The following is a 27,448-nucleotide window of genomic DNA, read 5'->3' as shown; positions in this document are numbered from 1 at the left end:
TCTTCCTCCTCCTGTTCCTCCTCCTGTTACTCCTCCTGTTCCTCCTCTTCCCCCCTCCCCCTCCCCCTCCTCTTCTTTAGCCTCTTGAAATGGAGTCTCACTGTTATCCTGGCTGGTCTCCTAAGTGCTGAAGTTCGGGTGCACACCCCCATGCCCTGCCCAGTCTTCAGATATTACTTCTAACTTACTGTCCTTTCTCTAGACACTTGACATGCAGATGCGTTCAGGATGGGTCCTAGGGAATACTTGTTGAAGGTAATGCTCTTGCAGAGGACCCAAGTTCCGTTTCAAGAACCTACATGGACGCTCATAACCTTCTGTAACTCTAGTTCCTGGGGAGCCAATGCCCTTCTCCAGCTTCTGAGGGCAACTGTCATACACATGGCACACATAGACTCATGCAAGCTCACACACCTATCCATAAAAATAAAGTAACAAAAAGAAATCTGTTCAAGTACCGGAAATCCGTGATTCAGTGATTCTGCTCTCTGGGAATCACTCTCAACCAACGAAGCAGAGGGGTAAAAACAAAAACAAAAAACAAAATAAAAAAAAAGCCCTACACATGTAAAGACATCTTTTCATTACTACAGAAAGAATAAAAGAAAGCAAGAACTATGCCAGGCATGGTCACACATACTTTTAGTCCCAGCACTTGGGAGGCAGAGGCAGATGGATCTCTGTGAGTTCGAGGCCAGCCTGGTCTATGATGTGAGTTCCAGGATAGCCAAAACTTCACAGAGAAACCCTGCCTTGAAAAATGAATGAATGAATGAATAAGACAAATAAGCAAAAGAGAGCAAGTTCTATGCACAGGTGGTACACCTTTGGTCATAGTATTCAGGAAGCAGAAGCAGGAAGGTGAAGGTCAGTGAACCTAAAACACACTGAAGTGTGTCTTCATTTCAGACCAGCAGACACTACGTGAAACTACAAATGGGCACTCCCATAAGCTGCAACTTAGCATACAGCAGCACACAATTTGGAGGTGCAGACTTATCCAAGTTTATTTCTTTTCATTCTTTCAGTATGGCGTATAGTTTTCTTCATACTGAAATTATGTCTTTATTAATTCCCACATATTAATTTTTCTCTAATACAAATGAAGTTTCTGTTTCAAGTTTTACATTTTTGCAAGATGAGGGCAAGACTTAATTTTTATAGATTCATCAAAATTGATAATTTACCAGATTTTCATATTCGTTTGAGACAATTAAAAAAAAAACTAAGGTACTATGTATCTGGGATACATAAATGATAATTACAAAAAAATTACAAAATAAGGAACTTCAATCTATCTCTCTCTCTCTCTCTCTCTCTCTCTCTCTCTCTCTCTCTCTTGTTTTGTTTTTTTAGAGACAGGATCACTCTATGTAGCTGTCCTGGAACTCACTCTGTAGACAAAGCTGTCTTCCAACTCATAGATCAGCCTGCCTCTGCCTCTCAAATGCTGAGATTAAAGGCGAGCATCAGGCTGGAGAGATGGCTGAGAGATTAATAGCACTGACTGTTCCTCCAGAGGTCCTGAGTTCAATTCCCAGCAACCCAGCAACCACATGATGGCTCACAACCACCTGTAACGGGATCTGATGCCCTCTTCTGGTGTCTCTGAAGACAGCGACAGTGTACTTGCATATAAAATAAATACATCTTTAAAAATAAAATAACCTATGTTATTAAAGATGCTCCCCATGGATTTAAAAAAAATAAAAAAATAAAAATAAAGGCGAGTATATCCAAATTGTTTCTTTGTCTTATTGTGGACCATCCTAGTGAGTGTGGAAGCCTCTTGAGTCTTTCTGAAATGTTTGTTAGTACTTTGTTTCAGAGTAACAGCTGCTGTTGGGTTACTTGAGTTTGAGATTTAATATGCACAGTAAAATACTTTTTAAAGACATGAAAGAAGGAAATCTATTGAGAAGGGGTTCAGTAGCATCTGGACCTATGTGACTCAAAATGCACCATGCACATGCATAAAACTAAGAGAAACATTTTTAAAGGAAAACTAACCCAAAATGGATCCAAGAGTTAAATGTCAGATCTACCCCCTTTAAGTGTGCAGCTTGATGAGTTCATTAAGCACCCACCATTATCAAGGTCGAGAATGTCCCCATCATGGGCTGGAGAGATGGCTCAGTGTTTAAGAGCACTGACTGCTCTTCCTAGAGGTCCTGAGTTCAAATCCTAGCAGCCACATGGTGGCTCACAGCCATCTGTAAGGAGATCTGATGCCCTCTCCCAGGGTCTGAAGACAGCTACAGTATACTTATATATAATAAATAAATAAATCTTAAAAAGTAGAATGTCCCCACCTAGGTTCCAAAATTCTCTTCTATGACATTCTACTGTGTCCTTACTCAGGTTACATCCTGAACTTGCACTTACATCCAGGTGTACAAGCACATCCCTGTGGTTCTACACTCAGGAGTGCCCAAAGTTGGAGGCTAACCTGGGCTACATAGTGGCTTTTAAACCAGCCCAGGCTAGCTAGAAAGATCTTGTCACAATGAATGAATGAATGAATGAATGAATGGGTACATTTACTTACAGTGCACCTCCACTATTAATACCTGCCCATGGTCTGTAGGTACAGAGGCCATATCTTCATTGGTCACCAGTGAAATTCCAGCCCCTAGCATAATACATAGCACATGGCAGACCCTGTATTTGTTGTATTAACGGGAGAGATGGATGGAGGAAAGGAAGGAACAAATCAATCAACCTTGTGTTTCACCTTGGTATCTACTCCATGCCTCAATTCTTTAATGCTCCCAAATGCTAAGGGCTTTCCTGCCTTGGTCTCCCCATAGCTGGATTAAACCTGCCTATGAAGGGTGCTATTCCTACCCCTACCTGCATCTCCTTTGCTCAAGGAGTAAACCACAAACAAGGAAGGTAGCCATTGCCAGTAGTGTCCATAAGTATACAGTGTTAAAGAGAAAAACTAGCTGGGAGTGGTAGCACATTGCTTTAATCCCAGCATCTGCAGGCAAAGGCAAGGGGAGGCCAGCTTGGTATACAAAGCAAGGTCCAGGACACCCAGGGATACATACAAGAATAAAAATTAAAACAAACATTTTTTTTTAAAAGCGTCCTTGGAGAAATGGCCCAGTGGATAAGAACACTTGCTCTTGCAGAGAGTCAGGGGTCCAACCCCAGCACCCACAGGGTAGCTCACTAGGAAACAAGAGAATCAGATTCAAGGGTGGGAAACTTAATAGCCCTATGGAGTATCAGTGCTAGGGGGGAAAGACAGAGCGGACTGGACACTAGAGATCAGTGACAGGTCAAAGTCTGAACATGGGGACACACTAGGAATCCAAGAAACTGTGTGTGTGTGTGTGTGTGTGTGTGTGTGTGTGTGTGTGTGTGTGTGTTCTCTATCCTCTTAGCGAACCTGGAGTTTGTCATCTTGGCTCTGCTGTCTAGCCAGAGAGCCCTATCTGTCTCTACCAAAACCACCCCACCCCCAGCATTGGTTAGACCAGCATCTGATGTTATGTGAGAGCTGAAAACCCTAATTCAGGTCATAGTTCCAGTAGGGCAATCATTTTATCCACTAAGTCATCTCTCCTCAGCTCTCTCTCTCTCTCTCTCTCTCTCTCTCTCTCTCTCTCTCTCTCCTTTCTTCTCTCTCTGGGGCTCTGGGGACCATCATCTGCAGAAACTTCTACCCACAAAAAGCACCAGCTTTATTTTGAAGGACGAATCTCATTCTCAGTTCCTCCCAGGTGCAGCCCGATCTACCTCCCACTGGCCAGTTAAGATGCATTCACAGTTTCGGAACACTTGCTTACTTGCTCGATTTAGAAAGAGACAGATAGAAAGAAAGAGGGTGGTGTTGGGCTGTCAAACGCAGAAACGGGCATCCTTTTCCAAAAGCACAAAGAAATAAGATGCTGATATGCCCTAAACACAACACAACACAACACAACACAACACAGAGGCATTAAGCCTTTGTCTTACATTTCTCTGTGCTTTGGCAAATGTAGGTAAATGAGACAGATGTAAATAAGCCATCGCCACATTATGTAAACACCAAACCACAGATTCAAGATCTGCAAGTCTAAATTCTCAAAGTTGTCCAAGGGTCTAGGACACTGTTACTGAAAAGCTTGCCTTCGGGAATTTGGATTACCTGAAAACAACTCCAATTTTCTTGGAGAAAGAGGTGATAGAACGGGTGTGTTAGAGGCAGGCACCCGTGCTGGTGAAAATTTTGTTAAAATGAGACAAAAGAGCTTAGAGAACATTTCGGAATGCACAGGCTGGCCTTAGGGACTTCCCTCACCAGAGAGCCTCTCTTGCTGTCTGTCGGAAGGCGGAAAGGTGTTTCTATGAAGTTACAAAGCCACAATCCAGGCTATTTTGCAAGCACTGCGGCTTTTGCTTTCAAGTATCTGCAAATGTCCTTTCCTGTTCTATGCTAGCCTGGACTTCACCACCGTGCTCTCCAGCCGAATCACAAGAGGGACTCTAGATTGCCAGGTCATTCCTTGATATTTAATGGGGATGTCAAAGGAACTTGGGTTCTTGGAGTTTCCTTGGGGGTTGGTGAACCCCCACCACCCTCTACTGCAAATCAAACCAGAGAGGTCTGGAGTTGCGGGCAGCGCAACGCCAAGTGAAAACCTGAATGACGCGCTAGAAAGCCGACCTGGAAACCGGCGTGCTACCATCAGCCAGAGGCGGAGCCCAGAATCCGTAGCTGGCCCTCTGACACGGCGAGACTAGGGCCACGCGGGGCGACTTTCCAAAGCCGCCTCTGAAAATTGTGTGCATTAGAGTCCTAGAACAAGCATAGATCTATTCTGCAATCCGAATTAGGTGGAAATCTAAATCACTCAGGAGACATTTCCCGCGGACACAAGACCAGAGTAAGCGCAAGGGCCAAACTACGCAACTGGCTTAGACGCCAGAGACTACAATTCCCAGCATTCTTGAGACTAGCGCGTTGCATGCCGGAAACTGTAGTTTCTCACCACCATCCAAACGCACTCCGGATATTCAACCCCTCACAAATTTCTCTTTTGCGAAAAGAAACGCCCAAAAGAAAGGTGACGGCGAACGTAGCGCTGAAAGGGCTCGTAACGTGACCCACGTCGTAGACGGGAAAAGGGTATAAACCACATTGTCTTGGCTACGGTTTCCCCTAGTCACGGAACAAACGTTCTCTAAGAGCCGGAAGTGGTTCCCCGGGACCTCTAGGAAAGGACAGACGTGCTATGCGCCTACATTCATTGGACGGTTTTCCTCAGAGACCAAGGCTTCCCAGGCCAAGGGGTGGCCCGGTGTGTGAGGGGCCCGCGGAGCCATTTGATTGGAGAAAAGCTGCTGGACAAACCCAATCGAAAGGAGCCACGCTTCGGGCATCGGGCACCGCACCTGGACAGTTCCGATTGGCGAGTTGCGGTCCCCCCCATGCGTCCCCATTGGGTGCAGAGAGTGCGTGGTGAGGCACGATTGGTGGGTTCGTGTTTCCCGTCCCCCGCCCGCAAGCTGTGGGGTGAAAAGCGGCCCGACCTGCGCGCGGTTTAGTGGGCGGACCGCGCTGCTGGAGGTGTGAGGACCTGAGACTCCGGGTTGGGGGGGTGGAGGCGGCTCCTGCGACCGAAAAGGACTTGCGACTCTCCGGCCACGCACCATGAGGGTCCTGTGGGTGCTGGGCCTCTGCTGCGTCCTGCTGACCTTCGGTGAGTGATCGGGCGCCCCCCCACCTTCCTGCGCGGCCGCTTCTCGAACGTTCTTGGGGCGTTGAGCCTGGGAGGGGGATGCCGGGGGCTACAGAGGGTCCAGGCACTATGTCCTTTCCTCGAAGGGGACTCGGGTGATGATGCCTTGCCCTGAGGCCTCTGGGAAGAGGAGACTTGGAGCCGCGGTATTTAAATACTCTGCGGATGGAGCTGGAGCGCTCCCCGAAGTCTCGCTGGCGGGGCGCGGCCTCTCGGACTCTACTCACGGGGGAAACCTTGCTGGGGCCCCTCCCTAAGGACTTTTGTCATCAGGTCCGACCTTTGGCCACCCGAGCCTGAGGACCCCTAGCCCCTGCCCTCTGGTTCTTCCAGAGCGTGTTTCTGTTTTCTAACGCCCGACTCGCGAGCGTGGGCCCTCGGGCCAGCTTGGTGGCGGTGGCCCAGTATCCGATTCCGATGTGCTTCAAGCGCGGTCCTTGACATGTCTTCCCCTTTGGGCCGGATTTCAGTTCCCCTCAACAGAAGTTGCACAAACCCTGTTTGCATTCCGACCTGTGATAGTTAAGCGAGGCCCAAGTTTTGGCTTGGCCTGTGTGGAGGCCTGCTCTCGGCTGTGCGCAACACGTGTGGGTGTAGACGGGAGCCTGTATCACTCACTGCCTTGTGTCTAAGGAACGATAGACATGAGTGATGGCTGCCTGGCCTTCCAGAGTCAACGGGGGAGTCTTGAGCATTCACATTTAAACTTCAGCGCGCAAACATGCCTTGACATTGGTTACTAACGTCAATACATCATTTTTCCATCACGTCGCTGAATTGTGTTAACCCTCCCTCTTGCCCTGCTTGGTCTGTCTGTATATGGGAAGGAGAGGAAGCAGTAGTATTGAGAGTTTTAACCTTTCTCCTCAGGGTTTGTGAGAGCTGACGATGAAGTCGATGTGGATGGCACGGTAGAAGAGGACCTGGGTAAAAGTAGAGAAGGCTCACGGACAGACGATGAAGTTGTGCAGAGGTCAGTGCATTTGAAACTATGCTGATAAACTCTGCAAGTTAGTGGGACACATTGGCTGTTTTTGTTCTCCAGACATTGAGATTACAATGTGCAGTGTGTGAAATGTTGCTAATGATACAAAATAACCAGGGAGTTCTTAGGAGGGCCCATTTATCTGCATGCAGAACTCTCCTAGGTCAGTCTGCTCCTAGGAGTGACTACTGATTCAAGAAGGAAAGTTGTGGGGTTGGGGATTTAGCTCAGTGGTAGAGCGCTTGCAAGGCCCTGGGTTTGGTCCCCAGCTCCGGGGGGAAGAAAAAAAAAAAGAAGAAGGAAAGTTGAAGGAGGTGCTAGGAATAAGCCTCGGCATCCAAAATCAGAAAACCGATGACGAAGTTGTAGGCCTCTAAGACCTGACAGAAGACTTCAGATTGGTTTTTATTTTCGTGAAGTTAGTACTATGAAAAATAGAACTTATGCCTGTAACTTTTTTTAAGAAAGGGGCTTTTCACTGGGTGAGGTGTGTTTTAAATTTTGATCAAAGTGTTCACTGCATAGGCATACACGAATCATGACTTGCTTTTCAGTAGATGGGAGCTGGGTGTGTATTTCTGGGAATTTTTGTAAATCTTTGCAGCCCAGCATTAAGTATAGCACCCATTTCTGTGTAAGAGTGAGCTGGTATGTTAGTGGTCTTTTACAAAGGTGTATCCTGAGTAGAGACTTAGAAAAATGAAACTAAGTATTTGCTTATCTATTTTGATTTCCTTAGAGAGGAAGAAGCTATTCAGTTGGATGGTTTAAATGCATCACAAATAAGGGAACTTAGAGAAAAATCGGAAAAGTTCGCCTTCCAAGCTGAAGTTAACAGGATGATGAAACTTATCATCAATTCTTTGTATAAAAATAAAGAGGTAAGCATCACACGGTTAGGACAGCAGCTCTGCTCCTTTTGTGGTAGATTATGAATGAGAATTGCTACTGGTACATATTGGGGTGGGAAGGGAGTAGACAATGTCCCCAGCTTTCCTTTCAGCTCAGAATAAGGTTATGACGTGCTGGCTGAGGTGGAGTCACACAGCTGTACCACTGAGGGGGTGGGAGAGGTAGTCCTGTTCCCACCGCTTCAGATATCCCTTGTACTTGCCACAGAGCTTTATAGAGTCACGCCTCCTTTTTTATGAAGAGAGTAAAGCCATCCCTGGCACTAGAAAAGGCTTGGTTCTTAAAGAGTGCCTTTTCATGCTTCTGAGGAGAAAGGAGAGGAGTTGGCCATAAGAACCAACACCTTACTGTGCCTGGAGGTTAGTCCCACTTCATTAAATCTGGCTTCTTCCTTTTAGATTTTCCTGAGAGAACTGATTTCAAATGCTTCTGATGCTTTAGACAAGATAAGGCTCATCTCACTAACTGATGAAAATGCACTTGCTGGAAATGAGGAGTTGACGGTCAAGATTAAGGTGACTTAAAAAACTGTTTCCTTTTAAAAACTGATACTCAGAAACCAGGCACCGCATCAGTAGGTTATTCTGGTGTGAAAGGAGCTTCTGCTCACCGTGGGTTTGGATGGAAGTCCACAGGCTACCTGTGAGTCAAACTGACTTGGCCTGTTTTTTATTAGGTTTATTGGAAGTCATACCTAGTTTTATAGTACAAATTCTTTTGTCTACAATGGCAGTAATCACTGACGGGACCTTATGGCTCCTAAAGCCAAAAATAGATACTACCTAGTCCTTTAGGAAAAGGTAGCCAAGACCTCAGCTTAAATCATTCCACAGGCTGGCTGAGCAGCCATCTGGAGTGTCTCTGGTTGCCATGGTGCAAAGGGTCGCACACCAATTAAAGGCTTAGCCTGAAAGTCACACTCAGCTCCCACTTGCACCTTCATTGGGCAGAAATAATCATGCGGCCTATGAATGTATGCTCAGTCCTACCAGGTTCTTGAAGACAGCCGGACTATTTAGTGAGAAACATTAATAATCACAGGTCCCCAAATCCCTTTTAATTTCTGTGAAATAAGAGGCTTGTTTCCTAGAACTTTACTTCATTTGGGTTGGTATCTTTCTTTGACATTTATACCAGTTTTTTTACTTAAATACACAGAATTTAAAATATATATATAAAAAGCATGCCTTTAAGGTGTGGTTTGAGAAATGTCATACCAGACTATAGCGTCGTCCGTGTCTATGTAAAGCTGAAGTGGCCCAAGCTGGTTTCTGTATTTCTTCATGTGGCACGTGACATATGCAGGCGAACCTAACCGTCTGGTCTTGTCTTGCTTTAGTGTGACAGAGAGAAAAACCTGCTGCATGTCACAGACACGGGTGTAGGAATGACCAGAGAGGAGCTGGTTAAAAACCTGGGCACCATAGCCAAATCTGGAACCAGCGAGTTTCTAAACAAAATGACAGAAGCACAAGAAGACGGTCAGTCAACTTCCGAACTGATCGGCCAGTTTGGTGTCGGTTTTTATTCTGCCTTCCTTGTAGCAGATAAGGTCATTGTCACGTCGAAACACAACAATGATACCCAGCACATCTGGGAATCCGACTCTAATGAATTCTCTGTGATTGCTGACCCAAGAGGAAACACACTAGGTCGTGGAACAACGATTACGTGAGTATTCTGATTCTAATAAAAATTAATACTGTGAGGATCATGGAGAAGCTATAGGAGACCACAAGAGAAGCTCTGGGTTTTCCAGGTTGGAAAGGAAACTAAGGTGTACAGAGAAGTGTGGGTAGGCAGGAAGGCCTGGCATGGCACAGGTTTAAAGGACTCCTCACAGTTGGCTGCAGTTGCTGGTAGGAGTTCTGAAGGTGACCAGGGTGGCTGGAAGGAGACTGAGGGACTGTTGGAAATAGTCACGATTTGTAACTCTTAGTAATGCGTTAGGGTAGGTCGAGGAGAACAAGTAAACGGAAAACACAGCAGGAGACTGAAGAGTGACCTGGGTAGTAACCCCATGATTATCCTCAGCCTCACATTTGACCGGCAGATGTATCAGGACAGTCTCCTTCCTGGCTTAGGTGCTTGGCTGGTACAGTAAATGAAACTGTACAACAGGCCTGCTTCCCAGTCTTCCGTCACAAGTCACCCACACTCATTTGAATGAATGCCAAGTGTGGGTTGGGGTTACAGTGGAGAACAGAATAGGTGTAACCCCTGCTCTCACATGGGGCTCCAGCTCTTTAGAGTATGAAAAATCATTTCAGGGTGACGTGCAAGAAAGAGTGCTAAGAGATGGAATGCTAAGAAATGCTTCCTGCATTTTCACAGGAAGTCATCAGAGGTCTTGCCTTTCCTGCTGTGACATCCCCCTATAGCATGAAAGGCTAACTAGAACACTTAGAGCTTCTGTTGATTTATTTTACCACTTCAGAGACTAAGTGCAGGTTCTTGCCCAGCTTTTAAAGTCAGACTTGCCCACATCACATTTTCCTCAACACATAAAGGTTCAGTGTGCAAATGTTTGTGGGGAGAGGAGAAAGACTAGGAATAATGTGAATGCCCTTTTCTACAGCCTGGGTCACTTGCTCCCCTCTCCACAGTGCAGCATCTTCAAGTGTAGACTCGCTCTGTCTGCCTGAGGTTGGTTCCAGGAACCCCTGCATATATCCAAATCCACAGATGAAGAATTGCTTGTACAACATGCATTACATTTTCATAAAACCTTCGCACCCCGTATTCTAAGACATGTCTTAGTTACTTAGAATTTTAATGCAGTGTTAGTGCTGCGTAAGAGGTTATACTGTATTAGTTAAGGAGCAGTGGCAGGAAAAGTCATCTACATGATGAGAACAGAGACAGCCATAAACAACAACCCATAGGCCTGACTGTAGGCCAGCTCAGCGGTGCTAAGCCTCCTCAGCCTGTGCTTGGTACCCTCTACTCACGCAGAACCCATAATATGAAAGGCTAACCTAGTCTTCCTTTTGTCTTGCTTCCCTTCTGTTGGTGTCTGAGGTCATCTGCTGTCCTTGTATCATAGGTCTGTTGCCAAGTCCAGTTGATTTAGAGAGATTTGATCACTATTTCTCCTAGAAGTAGATTTTTTTTTTTTTTTGAGTGTCTTCAGGTTTTCCCAGACTGCTCTCCTGCTGCCCTCAAGGTTTCTCAGTTCTTCTCCTATGTGGGATGCCTGTCTTTACAACTTTTCTTTACCTATTTCCTCGATGGTAACAGTCTCGTCTCACAGTATTTATTCCTCACACTGTTACTGCTGTGACTTCATGTCCATCTCTGTTTCTCACAGATTCTTGGCCTAGATCATAGGTCAAGAAATTTGCTTACTGGACCAGCTAATAAATACTTCAGATTGTGGGACATGTGGCCTGTTAAATGTCCTTATTCTATTAGACTTGAAAATGGCCGGGGTTGGGGATTTAGCTCAGTGGTAGAGCGTTTGCCTAGCAAGCGCAAGGCCCTGGGTTCGGTCCCCAGCTCCGGGAAAAAAAAAACAAGGAAAAGAAAATGGCCATAGATGATAAATGAGACTATGTCCAAATGAAACAAACCCTGACCAATCTTAAGAATAGGTGCTGTACTCAGAATCTTGATTGCCCTGTTCGGTTTATTATGCTTGGGGTGAGGTGATCAAAAGACAACTTGCAGGTACCTGTTAAGTCTGTTCTCTGCTATGTGGGTCCCCAGAATAGAACTCTGCTCTTCGGGCTTGGAGGCAAACCCCTTTGTCTGCTGTGCCATCTTGTCAGCCTTCAGACTGACTGCATTCCTACTTAGGTTGTCTAACCAGCAGCAGCATCCAGGGTTCCATGGCTCTCCACATCACCAAGAACAACCAGGGGCCTGCTGAACTTGAGAGCCTGTTCTATAGCTTATATCTGTAGCAGAAGCCTCTAAATTGTGAGGGTTTCTCTGGCTCTCCTGGCACTCAGATCCTGTGCCTTTGCTCGAGTAGTGGGACTAAAGGCCTGCACCACACCTGTGAGGCTTTTACTTTTTGATGAGTCTGCTGTGTTTGCAGACCCTACCATGGGTTGTTTTTGGTCACTGGAGAAGGTAAGGAAAATAGGCATTGCTGCTAAGCAGCCACCAATCACATGTGTCTGTTGAGTACTCAGGGTGGCACTGCAGCTATGGAACTGTCTCTCTATGTCATCTTCTGTCTGTCTCTGTATAGGCATGTTTGTGGGTGGAACTTTTCTACCTTGTTCTGTTTTTGAGACAGAAGAGAGGCATAATTGGGTTAGTCTGGCTGTCTAGCTAGCTGCAGGAATCCTGCACTAGGATGATAAGCACCTCCGTGCCCCGCTTCTTACATGGGTGCTGGGGGTCAAACTCAGGCCTTTATACTTGCACAGCAAGCACTTTACTAAGTGAGCCAGCTCACCTCAACTGTTTAATAACTGTGGTTGATGGCTTTCATAGTTCAAGGTGATTTTGGTTTTTCTTTAATAGCATGTTTTTATTTAGAAATACTTATGATTTGATTTCTAGAGTGACAGTATAAAATTGTGAAAGAGAAGATCATTTTTCTTTAGAATTTTTGATAGGAAAAGACACAATGTAACCAGATTTTTTTTTTTTCTACTCAAAACACTTGTCTACTTGAGCATCGCAGGAAAGAGCTTCCTTTCCCAGCCCTACATGTGATAGATTTAGCTCACAGCCTTCTGATGGAGGGGAGTTCTTCCTGCTGGCTGGTGTTACCAAGGCATTTAAACACACACAGTCCAGTCTGAGCTCTGTCTGTAAATGGCTTGTTTTCCTTTCAGTCTTGTCTTAAAAGAAGAAGCATCTGATTACCTTGAATTGGATACAATTAAAAATCTCGTCAGAAAGTATTCTCAGTTCATCAACTTTCCCATCTATGTGTGGAGTAGCAAGGTAAGTCTGTGACAAGTCCATGCATAACTTTGCAGGCTCTGTAGTGTTGAGCAGGAGGGGATGGCGTTAGGTGTGGTCCTTCCGGAAAGCCGTGTTCCTGTACTGTCTGCTGTAGACAGTGAGGAGTGAGCAGGCAAGCCTCGCAGTGACGGCGCTCTGTCCCCACAGACTGAGACTGTGGAGGAGCCCTTGGAAGAAGACGAAACAGCACAAGAAGAGAAGGAGGAAGCTGATGATGAAGCCGCAGTAGAAGAGGAGGAGGAAGAGAAGAAGCCAAAGACGAAGAAAGTAAGCCTGGCTTCTCTGCTATGACAGTTAGGGTCTGTGAGGATGAAGCTCCACCCACACGTGCAGGTTTAAGCTTCTCTCTCTAAAGAGAATTGTTTTTATTTTCTGTGTGTCAGTGTTTTGCTTGCATCTATACTCCACTGCATGCTTGGTGCCCATGGCGGCCAGAAGAGGATGCTACCATGTGGCTGGTGGGAATCTACCCTCCAGGCAGTGCTTCTAACCATCTCTGCAGCACTAGAAGCATCACTTGGGCAGGGTGGGGCGTTATGTTGTGTTCTACAGTTTTCTAGTTTTCCAGATGGCCCTACTATTACAAACAAGGCCTTTGTATGCTCTGTGTTAGCCTGGAATACTTGAAGTGGCAAATCCTCTGTAAAAAGCTTATGGCTTAGGGGCTGGGGATTTAGCTCAGTGGTAGAGCGCTTGCCCAGGAAGCGCAAGGCCCTGGGTTTGGTCCCCAGCTCCGAAAAAAAAGAACCAAAAAGAAAAAAAAGCTTATGGCTTTTTGTATTGCTTAAGTTAGCCTTCTTTATTTTGAATTTTAAAATCTTAGAAACTTTTTGTATCCTCTTTACCATGTTGGGATCAATTATCAGAACATTTCTGTAACTGATTTAGGTAGTAGAGGAAGATTGTTGAAAATTGTTGAGTTTGTGATGTTGGCTTCTTTCCTTCTTGTGTAAAACACTAGCCATAAGTGCTAAATGGAAGGCTTTGTTTTTATTCTGTAATCGCAGCACTCGAGAGGCTGAGGCAAGAGCTCCTTGGTTTGAGACCAGTCTGGGCTACATAGCCAGAACCTACCTCTAAAAACACACACCCCTGCTTTTAAATATGCCTGGTAGTAGGACCCTTACTAGATAACAAATTACGATCACTTAACAGGTTAACTACTAAGAACTAAAAGGAATTTTTCAATTATCTTAACGTTAGGTTGAAAAGACTGTGTGGGACTGGGAACTTATGAATGACATCAAACCAATATGGCAGAGGCCGTCCAAAGAAGTAGAAGAAGACGAGTACAAAGCTTTCTACAAGTCGTTTTCAAAGGTAAAGAATATGTTGTGTTAAGAGTTCTCTGGTTTCAGATTGTTAATGAGTTTAAAAATTCATCAGCCATTCATTTTAATACTGTCCATCCCCAATTTTCCCTATCAGATGATACATAAAGCTTTACAATAGAATATGGAGGGCGGTCACAGCGATACAGCAAAGTGAAATTCATTTCCTGACTTCGTAAGCATAATCATATTCAAATTTCACATGAACCTTTGAGATTGGTCACACACACACACACACACACACACACACACACACACACACACACACACACACCGTACATATATATACTCATACAGGTGGCATTTGGTTCCCAACATAAAACAGAATATACGTTACTGAATAGCTTTCATGTAATCTTGAAAGTTCACATACGACATCAGTCATTGTACGTTACATTTTTAAGATATTACTGAATGTTTTTCTCTGGGATTTTTTTTTTTCTTTTGGTGATTCCTTATGACTCCTAAGAATATATTTAAATCCAGAGTTAAACTTGCTTCTAGTACTGTTTCCCTAAGCAGGATCTTGTACAGATAGAAGATGTATTGAAGATCTTGACACTGCTTTGGTGTCACTGTCTGCAGACAGTGATGTTACTGGCAGGCAGTCCTGTGGAAAACAGCCATATCTTGTCAGTTAGGATTAGTCTTTTCTTCTCAGTATTACCTCCAACCCCTTTTTTGATTTTGTAATGGGCCATTTTGTTAAATGTTGTAGATGTGGTAAAATGCCTTTGGACTTTTTTTCTTGGGACTTGAATAACCAAAGCAAGGTATTTTCCGCAGGAAAGTGATGACCCCATGGCTTATATCCACTTTACTGCAGAAGGGGAAGTCACCTTCAAGTCAATTTTGTTTGTGCCTACATCTGCGCCTCGAGGTCTGTTTGACGAGTATGGATCTAAGAAGAGCGATTATATTAAGGTAGCTGGGCTTTTTTAAGTATTGTAACCTAAGGTCAGGATTTTAAAGTATGACATCTAGACGGTGACTCTGTTCTGGTCCCCTCAGCTCTATGTGCGCCGAGTGTTCATCACAGACGACTTCCATGACATGATGCCCAAGTACCTGAATTTTGTCAAAGGTGTTGTAAGTATCTGAAGCCTGTGTGCTCGTGCGTGACTGTTAAGAGGGGTTGGGAGGGCAGCAACAGGCTTGTGATTTTTAGTACAGACTTGTTTTTATTGCTCAGTGAGCATTTTGCTGTCTGCAGGTGGATTCCGATGATCTCCCCCTCAATGTTTCCCGTGAGACTCTTCAGCAACATAAATTGCTCAAGGTGAGGATTTCTAGTGAGGCTTTCTGCCCCTTGGTTGGAGTCAGAATTATCAGCAAGCTACTTACTCTACACTTGGTTTCTTTGTAACTCCTAGCAATTTTAGAGAATTGTACAGGCCTCACCTGTAACCTCGGGTACCCAGGAGTAACAACAGGAAACTGGAGATGTAACTCAGTGACATATTTATTTGTTGTGCTTAAGATACTGAGTTTGAACCCCTCGTGTGTAGGCCTGCGCACCATCACACAGAAAGTGGTTCTGGCAGTAGAGCAACTAGATGTTGAAGCAAGTGAAGCAAGGCTGGTCTTTGACTATTCAAAGAAACTCTACCAGACACAACATCAGTGCAGGCCTATAATCTTAACAGCTTGAAGGAAAAAGCAGGAGGATGACATGGTCATGCTAGTTAAGCCAGGGTTTGCGGCTACCCTAACTTAAGACCATCTCAAAAAGGAACTTGTTTGATTCTGAGATTATTGGATCTCAAAGCTGTTACATTCCCCCAACCCTTAGTACAGTTTTGAACAGAGATGAAAGCAGGGAACACACCTACCTACTGTCTGTCCACAGTTGACCACATACTAGGCCTTTCAATAAGCCCTTTTGCCAGTATTGTTGTGATTAGAAAACTAGGGTTTTTGTTTTGTTTTTAAGCATTTGAAAATATTAGTCATTTTGTCTAAATATCTGAGCTGTAGCACTAGAATATTAACATTAGAAACAGTTGTTGTTAGTTCTAACACAGTCTGATGTGGGAGCGCTGTGGTTCTTCCTGTCCCTTGATCAGTAGTGTGGCCATTGTGCTGCCTCAGGTGCTGCTATCCTGGTCTCTTTAGCAAAAGTTTGAGAGAAACCTTCCTAACCAGATTCCATTTTTCTTTAGGTGATTAGGAAGAAGCTTGTCCGCAAAACTCTGGACATGATCAAGAAGATCGCTGATGAGAAATATAATGACACTTTCTGGAAAGAATTTGGCACCAATATCAAGCTTGGTGTGATTGAAGATCACTCAAATCGAACACGGCTTGCTAAACTTCTTAGGTTCCAGTCTTCTCACCATTCAACTGACATTACTAGTTTAGACCAGTATGTGGAAAGAATGAAGGAAAAACAGGACAAAATCTACTTCATGGCTGGGTCAAGCAGAAAAGAGGTAAGATGAAGTGCAGCCGCTAGGTTCCTGGTAGCCAGCTGGGGGCGTGTAGACAGTGTGTGAGGGAAAGAAGTTAGTCGTGTAGCTGGACTAGTTAGACAGCCGCTAGAGGACACTGCCTTATGTCCCTGTCTCACACGGGGTTGTTAACGGTATGGAGACACAGCTAATGTGCCAAGGCAGAACTTGAAAACTCATACTTCCTTTAATCTTGTAGGCTGAATCTTCTCCGTTTGTTGAGAGGCTTCTGAAGAAGGGCTATGAAGTTATTTACCTCACAGAGCCCGTGGATGAATACTGCATTCAGGCTCTTCCTGAGTTTGATGGGAAACGGTTCCAGAATGTTGCCAAAGAAGGAGTGAAGTTTGATGAGAGTGAGAAAAGTAAAGAAAGTCGGGAAGCAACAGAGAAGGAGTTTGAGCCTCTGCTCAACTGGATGAAAGATAAGGCCCTCAAGGACAAGGTATTTGGACCGCAGACTGTAGTGTCTCCACACAGGAATTAACAGCAAGCTAGTCTACACCCAGTTTGTTCATTACCACTAGCAACTGCAGACAGTGGCGTGTGCCTCGGGTACTCGGGAGTGACAACAGGGACCTGGACATAGAGCTCAGTGATACATTCATTTGTTGTGGAAGACCCACCTGCCCCTCAAAAATGCCATCAAATACAGGGCAGTGTGAGTTTGCAACTTACAGCAGTTTCCTGTTGCTGTAATACTGATTTTTACTAAGTTTTTACAGGTTTAGTATAAATTTGTAGCTGAAAAAATTCAGATTCACTGAGTGTCTATGCTCTGGGATGGTGACTGACACTGCTGATCCTTCCTTCTGTCTAATGTTTCTCATTCTAAGATCGAAAAGGCTGTGGTGTCCCAGCGCCTCACAGAGTCTCCCTGTGCCCTTGTGGCCAGCCAGTATGGATGGTCTGGAAACATGGAGAGGATCATGAAGGCACAAGCATACCAGACGGGCAAGGACATCTCTACAAAGTAAGAAACTGGGGGTGCCCCTTCCAGGGTGCCAGATCTTGTTCTTTTGAACTGGAACATGTATCACCCTGATCTTCCTTAGTTTTGCTTTAGAGTAAGAATAATGTCCACATTTACATCATGCCTCACTAGCGGTTTTGTTTTGGGTTGTTTGTTTGGTTGGTTTTGAGACAGGGTTTCTGAGTAGCTCTGGCTTTCCTGGAACTCTGTAGATCAGGCTGGCCTGAACTCAAGGAGACCCACCTACCTCTGCCTTTCTACTGCTGGGGTTAAAGGCATTTCAGACCTGCCTGACTCTCTAAGACTTAAGTTCTTCGTAAAGAACACTGCCGTATATCTTCTATCCAACGTTGTAGTGCCATTTAAAACCCAACTGTAGTGTCAGCAAAGTTACTCACCATTTCAGCACTTACTGCATTACACCTAGTTCCAGACTTGGTGAACATCAGACTGTCAGGATGACTGTCGGAAGTACTCTAAGCCCTAGGTGGATGTGTGGTATATCTGGCCTTGGAAAAAGCTAATGACCATGCATGTATACAGCATGCACTGGAAACTTAATCGGGATCTATTTAAAAATAAGTGAATTTTTAGGGACACTGGTAAAGGCATATTGGAAATTATATATTTACACAGCATCCATAACTATGTGACTCATTGGTATAGGTAAAATATTAAGGGGATGAACAAGACATTAAACCAGTTCATTCACCCAGCAGAACTTGGTTACTTTGACTCATCATTAAGTGGTCCCTTTTATTTCATTTTTATCACTTAACCATGGCTATTCTAGGCTTTTTTCTGTAATTAAAGCTAGAGTACAGTAGGCATGCAGACCCTAAAATTAGTGTCTTAACCTAATGCTTATTTTGTCCCTGAACAGTTACTATGCCAGTCAGAAGAAAACGTTTGAAATTAATCCTAGACACCCACTGATCAGGGACATGCTGCGGAGGGTTAAGGTGAGCAATGCTGGGGCCACTCTCCTGTCGTCTTAAGCTGGAATGCTTTGTAGCCCTTAATACTTGTTAACCAAATGTACCTTCTATCAGGAAGATGAAGATGACAAGACTGTCATGGATCTTGCTGTAGTTTTGTTTGAAACGGCAACTCTTCGGTCAGGATACCTTCTACCCGACACCAAGGCATATGGAGACAGGATAGAAAGGATGCTCCGCCTCAGCTTAAACATTGACCCTGAAGCACAGGTGTGTGCCTTAGCCCTTCCATGGCTGACCCGACCCCTACGGTGACACCACCTGTGAAATTAGTGTGAAATCTCCTGTGCCTTCTTTCTCTCCCACCCCCTACCCCCAAGACAGGGTCCCCTTTATGTAGCCCTGGCTGTCCTGGAACCACTGTGTAGATCAGGCGGGCCTCTACCTCAGAGTGCTGGGATTAAGGCTAGTGCCGCCACCACTCAGTGTGGCTCCTTCCTTTCGCATCTCTTGATGCCTTCCCTGTTAAGGCAGGTCAGACTTACTGCAGTCCTTGGTAAAACACCCGATATCGTAAACCTTTCAGAGCAAAGTGAAAGTAGCAGATGGAGGGCCTGGCATTTACATGTGGGTTCATTGTAGATGGAGGGCCTGGCATTTACATGCAGGTTCATTGATGTCGCCCTTAGGTAGAGGAAGAGCCAGAGGAGGAGCCTGAAGACACCACAGAAGACACCACAGATGACTCCGAGCAGGATGAAGAAGAGACAGACGCAGGGGCAGAAGAAGAAGAAGAAGAACAGGAAACAGAAAAGGTCTGAGAGAGAAGGAAGGGCAGATGTGGCAGCTGGAGTCTAGCAAGGGTGTAACATCTAGTCCCAACGTGATGAATCCACATAGAAGTTGGCAGTTGATACAGCCTCAGAAGCTTTGGAGGGGAGGGTGTTGGTTTATTTTTTTCCAACCATTCACAAGGTCTTTCTAAGCAGATTGCTTCCCTACTCCCAGTGCTTCTGTGTGGAAACATTTGGTTGGGCTTTTTTGGTGGTGGTGGGGAGTCCTTTCTAGGTAGGCCTGGAGCCTTTGCCTCCCAAATGCTAGGATTAAAGGTGTAAACTACTACACCTCACTAGTATTAAGTAGTTACAAAGTTTTGATTACTTCTATTTAGGCACTGATCTTGTTAGTGAGTTTTGAATTATCTTGCCAATAATCAAGTACCAACAAAACCGTAGAAATGATTTAAATGTGAGTCTGTCTGTAAGGTAAAGTTGGCTGCTAGTTTGTAATGTCCTCTGGTCTTTGTTTTCACAGGAACCTACAGAGAAGGATGAATTGTAATTATACTCTCACTATGAATCCTGTGTGGAGAGGGAATGTGACATTTTAAAGTTATTTCTTTTGAAAGACTTGTTTTGGATGCTCCCCCAAGCCTCCCTCTCCCCTGCACTGTAAAATGTTGGGATTATGGGTCACAGGAAGAAGTGGTTTTTTTAGTTGAATTTTTTTTTTTAACATTCCTCCTGAATGTAAATTTGTACTATTTAACTGACTATTGGTGTAAAATCTTGTCATGTGTATAAAAATAAAAAAAGATCCCAAATATCCAGTGCCTATTTTCATAACACAAACCAGGGATTATCTAATACTTGACTTATTTCTTCCTGTCTGTTGGGTTCTTTTAAAAGACAAGTAGCTGGTGTGTGTTTCAAATCATGTTTTTACCTAAACCAATTCCAAATCCAGGTAAGTATTCTCCTTCCAGGGATTAGAATATAATTTTCTGAGTGGTGACGGATGTACAGGAAGGGGAAACGGATTATAAGAAAAGTTAGGAAGGCCTCACAGTATAATTAAGAGTAACCTGCCAGTGTGTTGAGACATGTCTCACAAGCTGTGTAACTCCACCTGGCCCAGAACTCAAAAGATCTGCCTGCCTCTTGAGTGCGGGGATTAAAGGCATGTATACCATGGTAATTTTTAAACTGATTTTAGCTGAAGGTGGTGGTGGTACACTTGGGAGACAGGCCTCTGAGTTGTTTAAAAGATTGATGTGTATGAGTATTTTGGCTTTGCCTGCCTGTGTAAGCATATGTGTGCCGGTCTCAAGTTCAAGGCCAACCTGGTCTACTCAGCAAGTTTCAGGCCAGATAAAGTTACATAGTGAGACCCTGTCAGACAACAAACCTCAGCTTCAGAGGCCAAGCCTGCTCATAAGGGTGGGGATACAAAGACATCTTTACAATGAAGATTCAGTTCTGGGACTTGTTGCTCTTAGAGAACCTAGGTTCATAAACATGAAGGCAATGCACTCACATAAACATCTTTAACAACACCACTGTTGTGTATTTATAGGTTGAACACAATCGTGAAACATTTCCTACAGCTTATTGATATAGAAAACTAGGCCTAAAACAAAAGCTGTTATCAGTTCTGAAGACCTGTGTAGCATCCTTCCTTTCCTCTTTCAGGCTTTGGGTGGAGGCCTTCTGGTGTCCAACACCCCAGTGTTGGCCTCATCTCTTCAGTGTCCTCCCTGCATCTCATGGCATTAAGAATGGTCTCATCCTAAATTCACATGCACAGGCACTGAGGGTTAAGAGGTCATAGTTTAGGGACATACTTCATCTCAGCATATTTAGGTTTTTATGTAAAAAGGCCAATTTTAACTTTCTCATTTGGGGGTTAAGTATCTTGACAAGCTATATCACCAATTAGGTGCACAATTCTAAAGAACTCTGAACTTTAAATATTTTTATACAGTTTAGTACAAATAGTGTAAGTTATAAATTTAGACGCTATAAGCATTATCACTGATTCTTATTTATTTTTTTTTCCGGAGCTGGGGACCGAACCCAGGGCTTTGCGCTTGCTAGGCAAGCGCTCTACACTGAGCTAAATCCCCAACCCCTGATTTTTATTTTTAAGATTTACTTATATGAGTACACTGTAGCTGTGTTCAGACACACCAGAAGAGGGCATCAGATCTCATTACAGATGGTTGTGAACCACCATGTGGTTGCTGGGAATTGAACTCAGGACCTCTGGAAGAGCAGTCAGTGCTCTTAACCACTGAGCCATCTCCAGCAAGCTGATTTTTATTTTATGTAATTTATAACTTGGCCATTATAATTAAGCTCATTCAGAGAAGAATCATAATGGAAGGAGCCACTGCAAATGGCCTCTGATACTGAATAAGCACCTACCCAGTCAAATGCTAGAGACACTGTTCAGTTCTAGAGAGACTGGACCAAGCAGGTCCTTTATACCTGTAACTTCACTGGGAAGTGGAGTCAGGTTAAGTTTGAGGGCAGCATGGCCTACACATATAGTAAGACCTTTTTATAAACTTACAGATCTTGTGAACTGGATGCCAGCTTGACCTACATAGCAAGTTCTAGGTAGCCAAGGATGTATAGTGACCATCCTTAAAAAATACTGACCGGGGGTTGGGGATTTAGCTCAGTGGTAGAGCGCTTGCCTAGCAAGCGCAAGGCCCTGGGTTCGGTCCCCAGCTCCGAAAAAAAGAAAAAAAAAAAAAAAATACTGACCAAAACACAAGTTTATCAGTTCTTATCAACCAGCATTTTTGCCCTTGGATTAGGTGGTTTGGGGTTTTTGTTGTTAAGATGTATTTATTATGAATACAGCATTCTGCCTGCAGGCCAGAGGAGGGGACATCTCAATATAGATGGTTATGACCCACCATGTGGTTGCTGGGAATTGAACTCAGGACCTCTGGAAGAGCAGACAGTTGAGTACGATATTTCCAGCACCCTGGATTAGGTGTTTTAAGAAGTTGTTTTACGGGGTTGGGGATTTAGCTCAGTGGAAGAGTGCTTGCCTAGGAAGCGCAAGGCCCTGGGTTCGGTCCCCAGCTCCGAAAAAAAGAAGCAAAAAAAAAAAAAAAAAGTTGTTTTACTTAATAAATTTTAAAATACATATTTAAAGCATCATTCACAGAGTTCTTTGCACAGCTGTATTTTGAGGTTTCTACTGCTGTGAGACCTGAGATTCACGGTGTCTCTCCCTCAGTCCCAAAAGCTCCGTTCTGAGTTCTCCAGGCTTTGGTGGAATTTCAGGTATTGTCTACAAAAAAAAAAAACAAACAAAAGCCAAAAAACAGATGCCACCACATTCCGAGACAACCGTTCAATGTGTAAAAAGCTGTTAAAAGCTTTAGAAAGAACAAAAGCCTCATACACGCTCCTCAACAACAGACCATTATTACGTGGACTCCTGGTTGATGTCGATTTCTTGCTGTCTGAATATATCATCCTGCAAATCTTGAGTCCTACTGGATTCATAGGGATAAATCCAATTGATTCACAATTGTGAGTAATTTCAAATGAAAATCCATCATTTGGAAATCTATTCCCGCACTATTTGCTCCTCTCTACCATGCACCAGGCCTGGGAATTAACTATTAGTAGTTAATGCACTCAAAAGACAGGAAGTGGCCATCAGGTGATACGCATAGTCATGAGAAACACACACAATTCTGCGTTTCAGGAAGGCAGAAGGAAATGGGTGCAGCACGTGTGTGGCTGAGTCCCAGCACCACCAAGGAGAAGGAAAAAAAAATGGTTCTCAGTATAATTAGAACTGTGAGTCTATCACAAAATTACAAAAATTTTTTATGCTTAAAAAGAAACTCCTATTCCATTCCCAAACAGTTCCTGCAAGCCAATTCTGTCCACATACATTTGACCAGCATATATCATGTGGTCTTTTGAGACTCAATCCTTTCCTGTAGTGTTTGCAAGGTTCACTCATGTAGGATCACTGAATAATATTCCCCTATATAGATGTACCATGTTTTCTATAGGTATTCAGGTATCTGGATTGTTCCCACCTATGAACATGTACTGAATCAAACAAGTAAGTATGACAGATGTCTTGGTATTTGTTGGGTAAAAACCTACACTGGGAAATTGCTGGAACATATATGCTGTTTGAGGAACTAGCCGATTAGTTACATAACAAAGCAGCTTCGTGACATTATATTCCCCGGGGATAGCTCTCGAAGGTTCCAATTTCTCCTTGTCCTTGACAACTGTTCTTCTATGGCCATCAGAGTAAGTGGTTCTGACTGCAGACTGCACTTCATGGTTGTTAGATGGTGAGCACCTCTGCTCAGGCTTTTGGCTCAGGTCACTTCAGAACACAGATGAGGAGGATGAGGACACAGTCTTGCAGACGTCTAGGAGTGTTTTGGGCTAATAGGATCCCAAGGGCAGAGGATCTGACCACAGACTGTGCCTTCGTATTCAAGGAAAAGCATCAGTACATCTGACCGTGTTCAGCAGGTTAGAAAGCTAGTTGGTGGGCGGTAGAGGGGACATAAGGAGTCCGTGGCTTTGCTCTGGAAGCAGGAAGATCCTGGTGAGTTTTGAGGAGAATGACATGGCCTGACTCCAGGATAGAAAAAAACAAACAAACAAACAAATAACAACCAAAAAAAAAAAAAAACAGCAATGGAAGCTGTGTTGAGAAGTTTCAGGAAAAGCGGGAGTGGAGGGCAGAAGATGGGCAGGAAGCTATTGTCTTAACTGAAGAGATAAACTGACAGTGGCTTGGCTAGCGAAGGCATAAGTGTGGGGAGCATATGTGGATGTACTTTCCTTCCATATTCACCCAGTAATATTTGTTGAGGCATGCAGTAAGAGGTGAATTAGGATGACTTCTGGGGCTCGGTCTAGATAACTAAAAGAACACAGTTGTCTCTTTTGCTATCCTAGTGAGTTATGCTGGACAACTGAAACAAAACACCTTAGCAGTTTTCCCCTAAAGCAGTACTGAGTACCAACTTTGGGCAGCCACCACGGTCTCCTCTGCTCTCTTTCTAAAATTTTCAGTTATAATAGTGGTGGCTGGAATAATTCCAAAAGACAAGGCAGGTAAAGGACATAAATCCCTTAAATCGGAGGAAACCATACAACATCCTATAGCAGCCTTGGTCTCTTAGTCTACCAGTAAAGATGCTCTACTGCCAATATTACCACCTAACCAGACGGACCCTTAGTACCGCTCATTTTAGAAACCGTGGGTTTGTGTTGCTTTCTCCCCAAATACAGGTAGCTGCTGGTAACAACCCTTGCACATCTCCAATAGTAATGAGATGAATCAAGTCAACTTCACAGGATCAAATTCTAGGCATTATTTCTTCGGTAAAAGACCTGAGGATAACTACTCCTGCACAAACGAAACACAAAACTGCATTTCCAAGGGACGTTCATGCCACTTTCTGTCATAGTAAGTTTCTTGATACTTCAGTGTGGGGTGCGTGTGTGTGTGTGTGTGTGTGTGTGTGTGTGTGTGTGTGTGTGTGTGTGTGTGTATCCCCGACTCCCGCGTCGGGGTTTCTCTATGTAGCCCCGGATGCCCCTGAAGTCGCTCTGTAGACTAGGCTGGCTCACCATAACTAGTAGACATAGTCTTGAGTGTTAAGAGGAAGCTGCTGCAGCACTAGTTATCCAAACACTGGGAACAACCTAAATGTCAAGAGGAACTAAGCAAATTGGACAGAACGCTGGGGTGTCACTTCTAGGGTGGGCATGAACCCCACAGCACTCACCAGGTCAGGCCGGTAGTACCAGTGCACCACCTGGGCTCCGGCGCACATGGCCAGGAGGCTGGAGGAGAGCATTTTCAAGTAGACCGACCAGGGCACGCCCCCGGGCATGGTGGAGAACTGGCAGAGACGGAAAGGGCACAGCGTTAGAGGGCAGGGTAGCTTTCAGACAGCCTGACCACTGAGGCACCAGGGTGCTAGAGGAAGCGGAGTCGCAATGCTGCTTCGGGTGCCCGGGCAACCTCCTTCCCCGCTACCGGCGAGCTGAGGGCCCGCTAGGTGCAGCCAGCGCCCGCCGAGCAGGGGAAGGTGGACTCGGTGGTTCCTTGCTCCCTCAGCCCCTCGCTCCTGCCCACGACTATGCGCATGGGAGACTGTACCGCGGAGTGCACACGCGCAGGGCGACCGGCCACAGGGTTCCTCCAGAGTTGAAGCGGACCGCCAGCGGATAGGAACCAATGTACAGGATCCCGCGCAGCGACGGAACGGAAAGTGAGGGCAACGGGCACGCATGCGCACTCGAATGGTTCTGACGAAAGTGGGTCACTGGACTCACCCCTACCCCCCCTGGGTTTTTTGTCTTGTTTGACCGTTTCCACACCTTAGCCAGCCTGGGATCCCCGCTCCTGGACACTGTCCCAATCCTGCGTTTGCCTCTCCTGGCCTTTGTGGTGTTTACGGCATCGTTTGTCCTTTCGCACAAAGAAAACCGGCACGTGTGCCAAGTGGCTAGGAAGAGGCGGGGTTTCGCTTGCACGCTCGACGGGGACATCATACAACACCCCTTTTTTTTCCCTCGGAGCTGAGGACCGAACCCAGGGCCTTGCGCTTGCTAGGCAAGCGCTCTACCACTGAGCTAAATCCCCAACCCCCCACAACACCCTTTCTTAACCTGTAAATCATGAGACCTTTGGAAGGACTCACCTTTTTCTGGGGTCGTGTATCAGATTTCCTGTATATCATATTTACAATTCATAATAGTAGCAAAATTACAGTTAAAAAGTAGCAACAGAATAAATTTTATTGTTGGGGCTCATCACAGCTAGAGGGTATTCAAATAAATTAAAAATCCTGAGGGTGTGGCAGAGTGGCAGCATTAGGAAGGTTGAGAACCATTGCTCTAGAGAGAGCGGCTCAATCTTTATCCTCCCAGTTCCTGAGGTTCTTTGATACTTTACACAGAGTCACACCAAGGTACAGTACCTTTGGGTCACAATTTTACTGGAAAAGAAACATCCAATCTCATTACTTAATCTGTGAGTGTTTTTTAAAAATCATGCTTTGAGTGTACGTTTATGTTGGCAAACTGCAAGAATTCTGATGCATTAAGATGGTATCCTGCAACAGGAGTCATCATAATGATTTTTTAAACTCTGGGCCCAAAATTGCTCAGGGACTGAGGGGGGTTTGTCACTAAACTTGACGACACGATTTTGTTCCCCCAGCCCTATGTGATGAAAGTAGAAAGACAGCTCTGTAAATTCTTTTCTTGCGCGCATGCGTGCATGCACAGGCGCGCGCGCGCGCACGCGCACGCGCACACACACACACACACACACACACACACACACACATCTTTTCTTTTCTTTTTCTTTCTCTCTTTCTTTCTTTCTTTTTTTTTTTTTCTCAGAGCTGGGGACCGAACCCAGGGCCTAGCAAGCGCTCTACCACTGAGCTAAATCCCCAACCCCCACACATCTTTTCTTTAACTTCATGATACCACATCTACATCTGGAAGACTATTCTCACAACTGAGGCAATCAACATTATCCCCAAGTTGTTCTCTGTGACAGTTCATGTGTGCGCACGTGTGCTTTAGAAGTCAGAGAACAACTTCGGGAGCATCACACCTCAGGCACTGTCCATACCTCTCTGTTTTCCTTTCCTTTCTTTTCTAGACTGGGATGTCTCACTGACCTGGAGCTCCCAAAATAGGATATTGAGCTGCCCAGTGAACGCAAGAGATAGGCTTGTCTCTGTTTCACTAGCGCAGAGGTTACAGCCTACCCTCCAGCTTCCTGTCTCAGAAATAAATATGTAAAGTAGACGTAGTGGTTTAAATAGGTATGTAATGGCTCAGCTTTTTTTTTAAATTTTTTTTTAAGATTTATTTATTTATTATATGTGAGTACACTGTAGCTATCTTCAGACACACCAGAAGAGGGCATCAGATTCCATTACAGATGGTTGTGAGCCACCATGTGGTTGCTGGGAGTTGAACTCAAGACCTCTGGAAGAGCAGTCCGTGCTCTTAACCGCTGAGCCATCTCTCCAGCCCATGGCTCAGCTTTTTTTTTTTTTTTTGGTTCTTTTTTTCGGAGCTGGGGACCGAACCCAGGGCCTTGCGCTTCCTAGGTAAGCGCTCTACCACTGAGCTAAATCCCCAGCCCCATGGCTCAGCTTTTAAGAGTGGGTAGAGCTCTTGCGGAAAACTAGAAGGACCTTGGCAACAGTCACTCAGACAGCTCACAAGCATCACTAGCTCCAAACTAGATCCCACAGGCACCTGTTCTCACGTGCATGGACCCACACATTCCCACATGCGTGTAATTAAATTTTTTAATTTTTTAAAGATTTATTTATTTATTATTATATATGAGTACACTGTAGCTGTCTTCAGATACACC

General features: G+C 44.8%; 3 protein-coding genes across 12 annotated transcripts in view; 1 reads left to right on the top strand and 2 right to left on the bottom strand.

The window, feature by feature from the left end:
- The window catches only part of Ttc41 (tetratricopeptide repeat domain 41), a 63,277-nt gene extending 57,902 nt beyond the window's left edge, over positions 1–5,375 (bottom strand). For 3 of the 10 annotated variants that reach the window (XR_005486663.2, XM_039079429.2, XM_039079434.2), the window contains exon 1: positions 4,983–5,122. The gene's annotated coding sequence lies outside the window, so the exon portion shown is untranslated. Of the gene's footprint in view, positions 1–188; positions 406–458; positions 1,369–4,657; positions 4,919–4,982; positions 5,123–5,235 lie in introns of those variants that run through there. The other 7 variants (XM_039079430.2, XM_063263760.1, XM_063263762.1 and 4 more) reach the window with 6 other exon arrangements.
- A 145-nt stretch (positions 5,376–5,520) lies between these two features.
- On the top strand, positions 5,521–19,852 carry Hsp90b1 (heat shock protein 90 beta family member 1). Its single transcript, NM_001012197.2, has 18 exons — positions 5,521–5,693; positions 6,603–6,705; positions 7,457–7,598; positions 8,028–8,144; positions 8,969–9,300; positions 12,423–12,534; positions 12,703–12,822; positions 13,759–13,875; positions 14,673–14,810; positions 14,898–14,975; positions 15,100–15,165; positions 16,049–16,318; positions 16,536–16,781; positions 17,173–17,309; positions 18,193–18,271; positions 18,362–18,517; positions 18,937–19,062; positions 19,562–19,852. The coding sequence occupies exons 1-18, from the start codon at positions 5,645–5,647 to the stop codon at positions 19,586–19,588; spliced, it is 2,415 nt and encodes an 804-aa protein (NP_001012197.2). The 5' UTR covers positions 5,521–5,644; the 3' UTR covers positions 19,589–19,852.
- Positions 19,853–22,147: 2,295 nt separating this feature from the next.
- On the bottom strand, positions 22,148–25,241 carry Uqcc6 (ubiquinol-cytochrome c reductase complex assembly factor 6). Its single transcript, NM_001135566.1, has 3 exons — positions 25,202–25,241; positions 24,825–24,941; positions 22,148–22,336 (listed from the first exon to the last, which is right to left on the bottom strand). Exons 2-3 carry the CDS (start codon positions 24,930–24,932, stop codon positions 22,241–22,243), a joined length of 204 nt encoding a protein of 67 aa, NP_001129038.1. The 5' UTR covers positions 24,933–24,941; positions 25,202–25,241; the 3' UTR covers positions 22,148–22,240.
- Between the last annotated feature and the right edge of the window lie 2,207 nt (positions 25,242–27,448).

The sequence above is a fragment of the Rattus norvegicus genome, chromosome 7, assembly GCF_036323735.1.
Source record: "Rattus norvegicus strain BN/NHsdMcwi chromosome 7, GRCr8, whole genome shotgun sequence".
NCBI lineage: Eukaryota > Metazoa > Chordata > Mammalia > Rodentia > Muridae > Rattus > Rattus norvegicus.
This window is presented reverse-complemented; position numbering and strand designations above follow the sequence as displayed.

What these genes read in the sequence shown, in the direction of transcription:
- Hsp90b1 (NM_001012197.2), top strand. Translation starts at nt 5,645, where the DNA reads ATGAGGGTCCTGTGGGTGCTGGGCCTCTGCTGCGTCCTGCTGACCTTC. An exon ending in AGTTGACGGTCAAGATTAAG is followed by an intron (nt 8,145 to 8,968) that starts GTGACTTAAAAA and finishes GTCTTGCTTTAG; the next exon opens with TGTGACAGAGAGAAAAACCT. An exon ending in AAGAACAGGAAACAGAAAAG is followed by an intron (nt 19,063 to 19,561) that starts GTCTGAGAGAGA and finishes TTGTTTTCACAG; the next exon opens with GAACCTACAGAGAAGGATGA.
- Uqcc6 (NM_001135566.1), bottom strand. Translation starts at nt 24,932, where the DNA reads ATGCCCGGGGGCGTGCCCTGGTCGGTCTACTTGAAAATGCTCTCCTCC. An exon ending in GGTACTACCGGCCTGACCTG is followed by an intron (nt 22,337 to 24,824) that starts GTGAGTGCTGTG and finishes TTTTTTTTGTAG; the next exon opens with ACAATACCTGAAATTCCACC.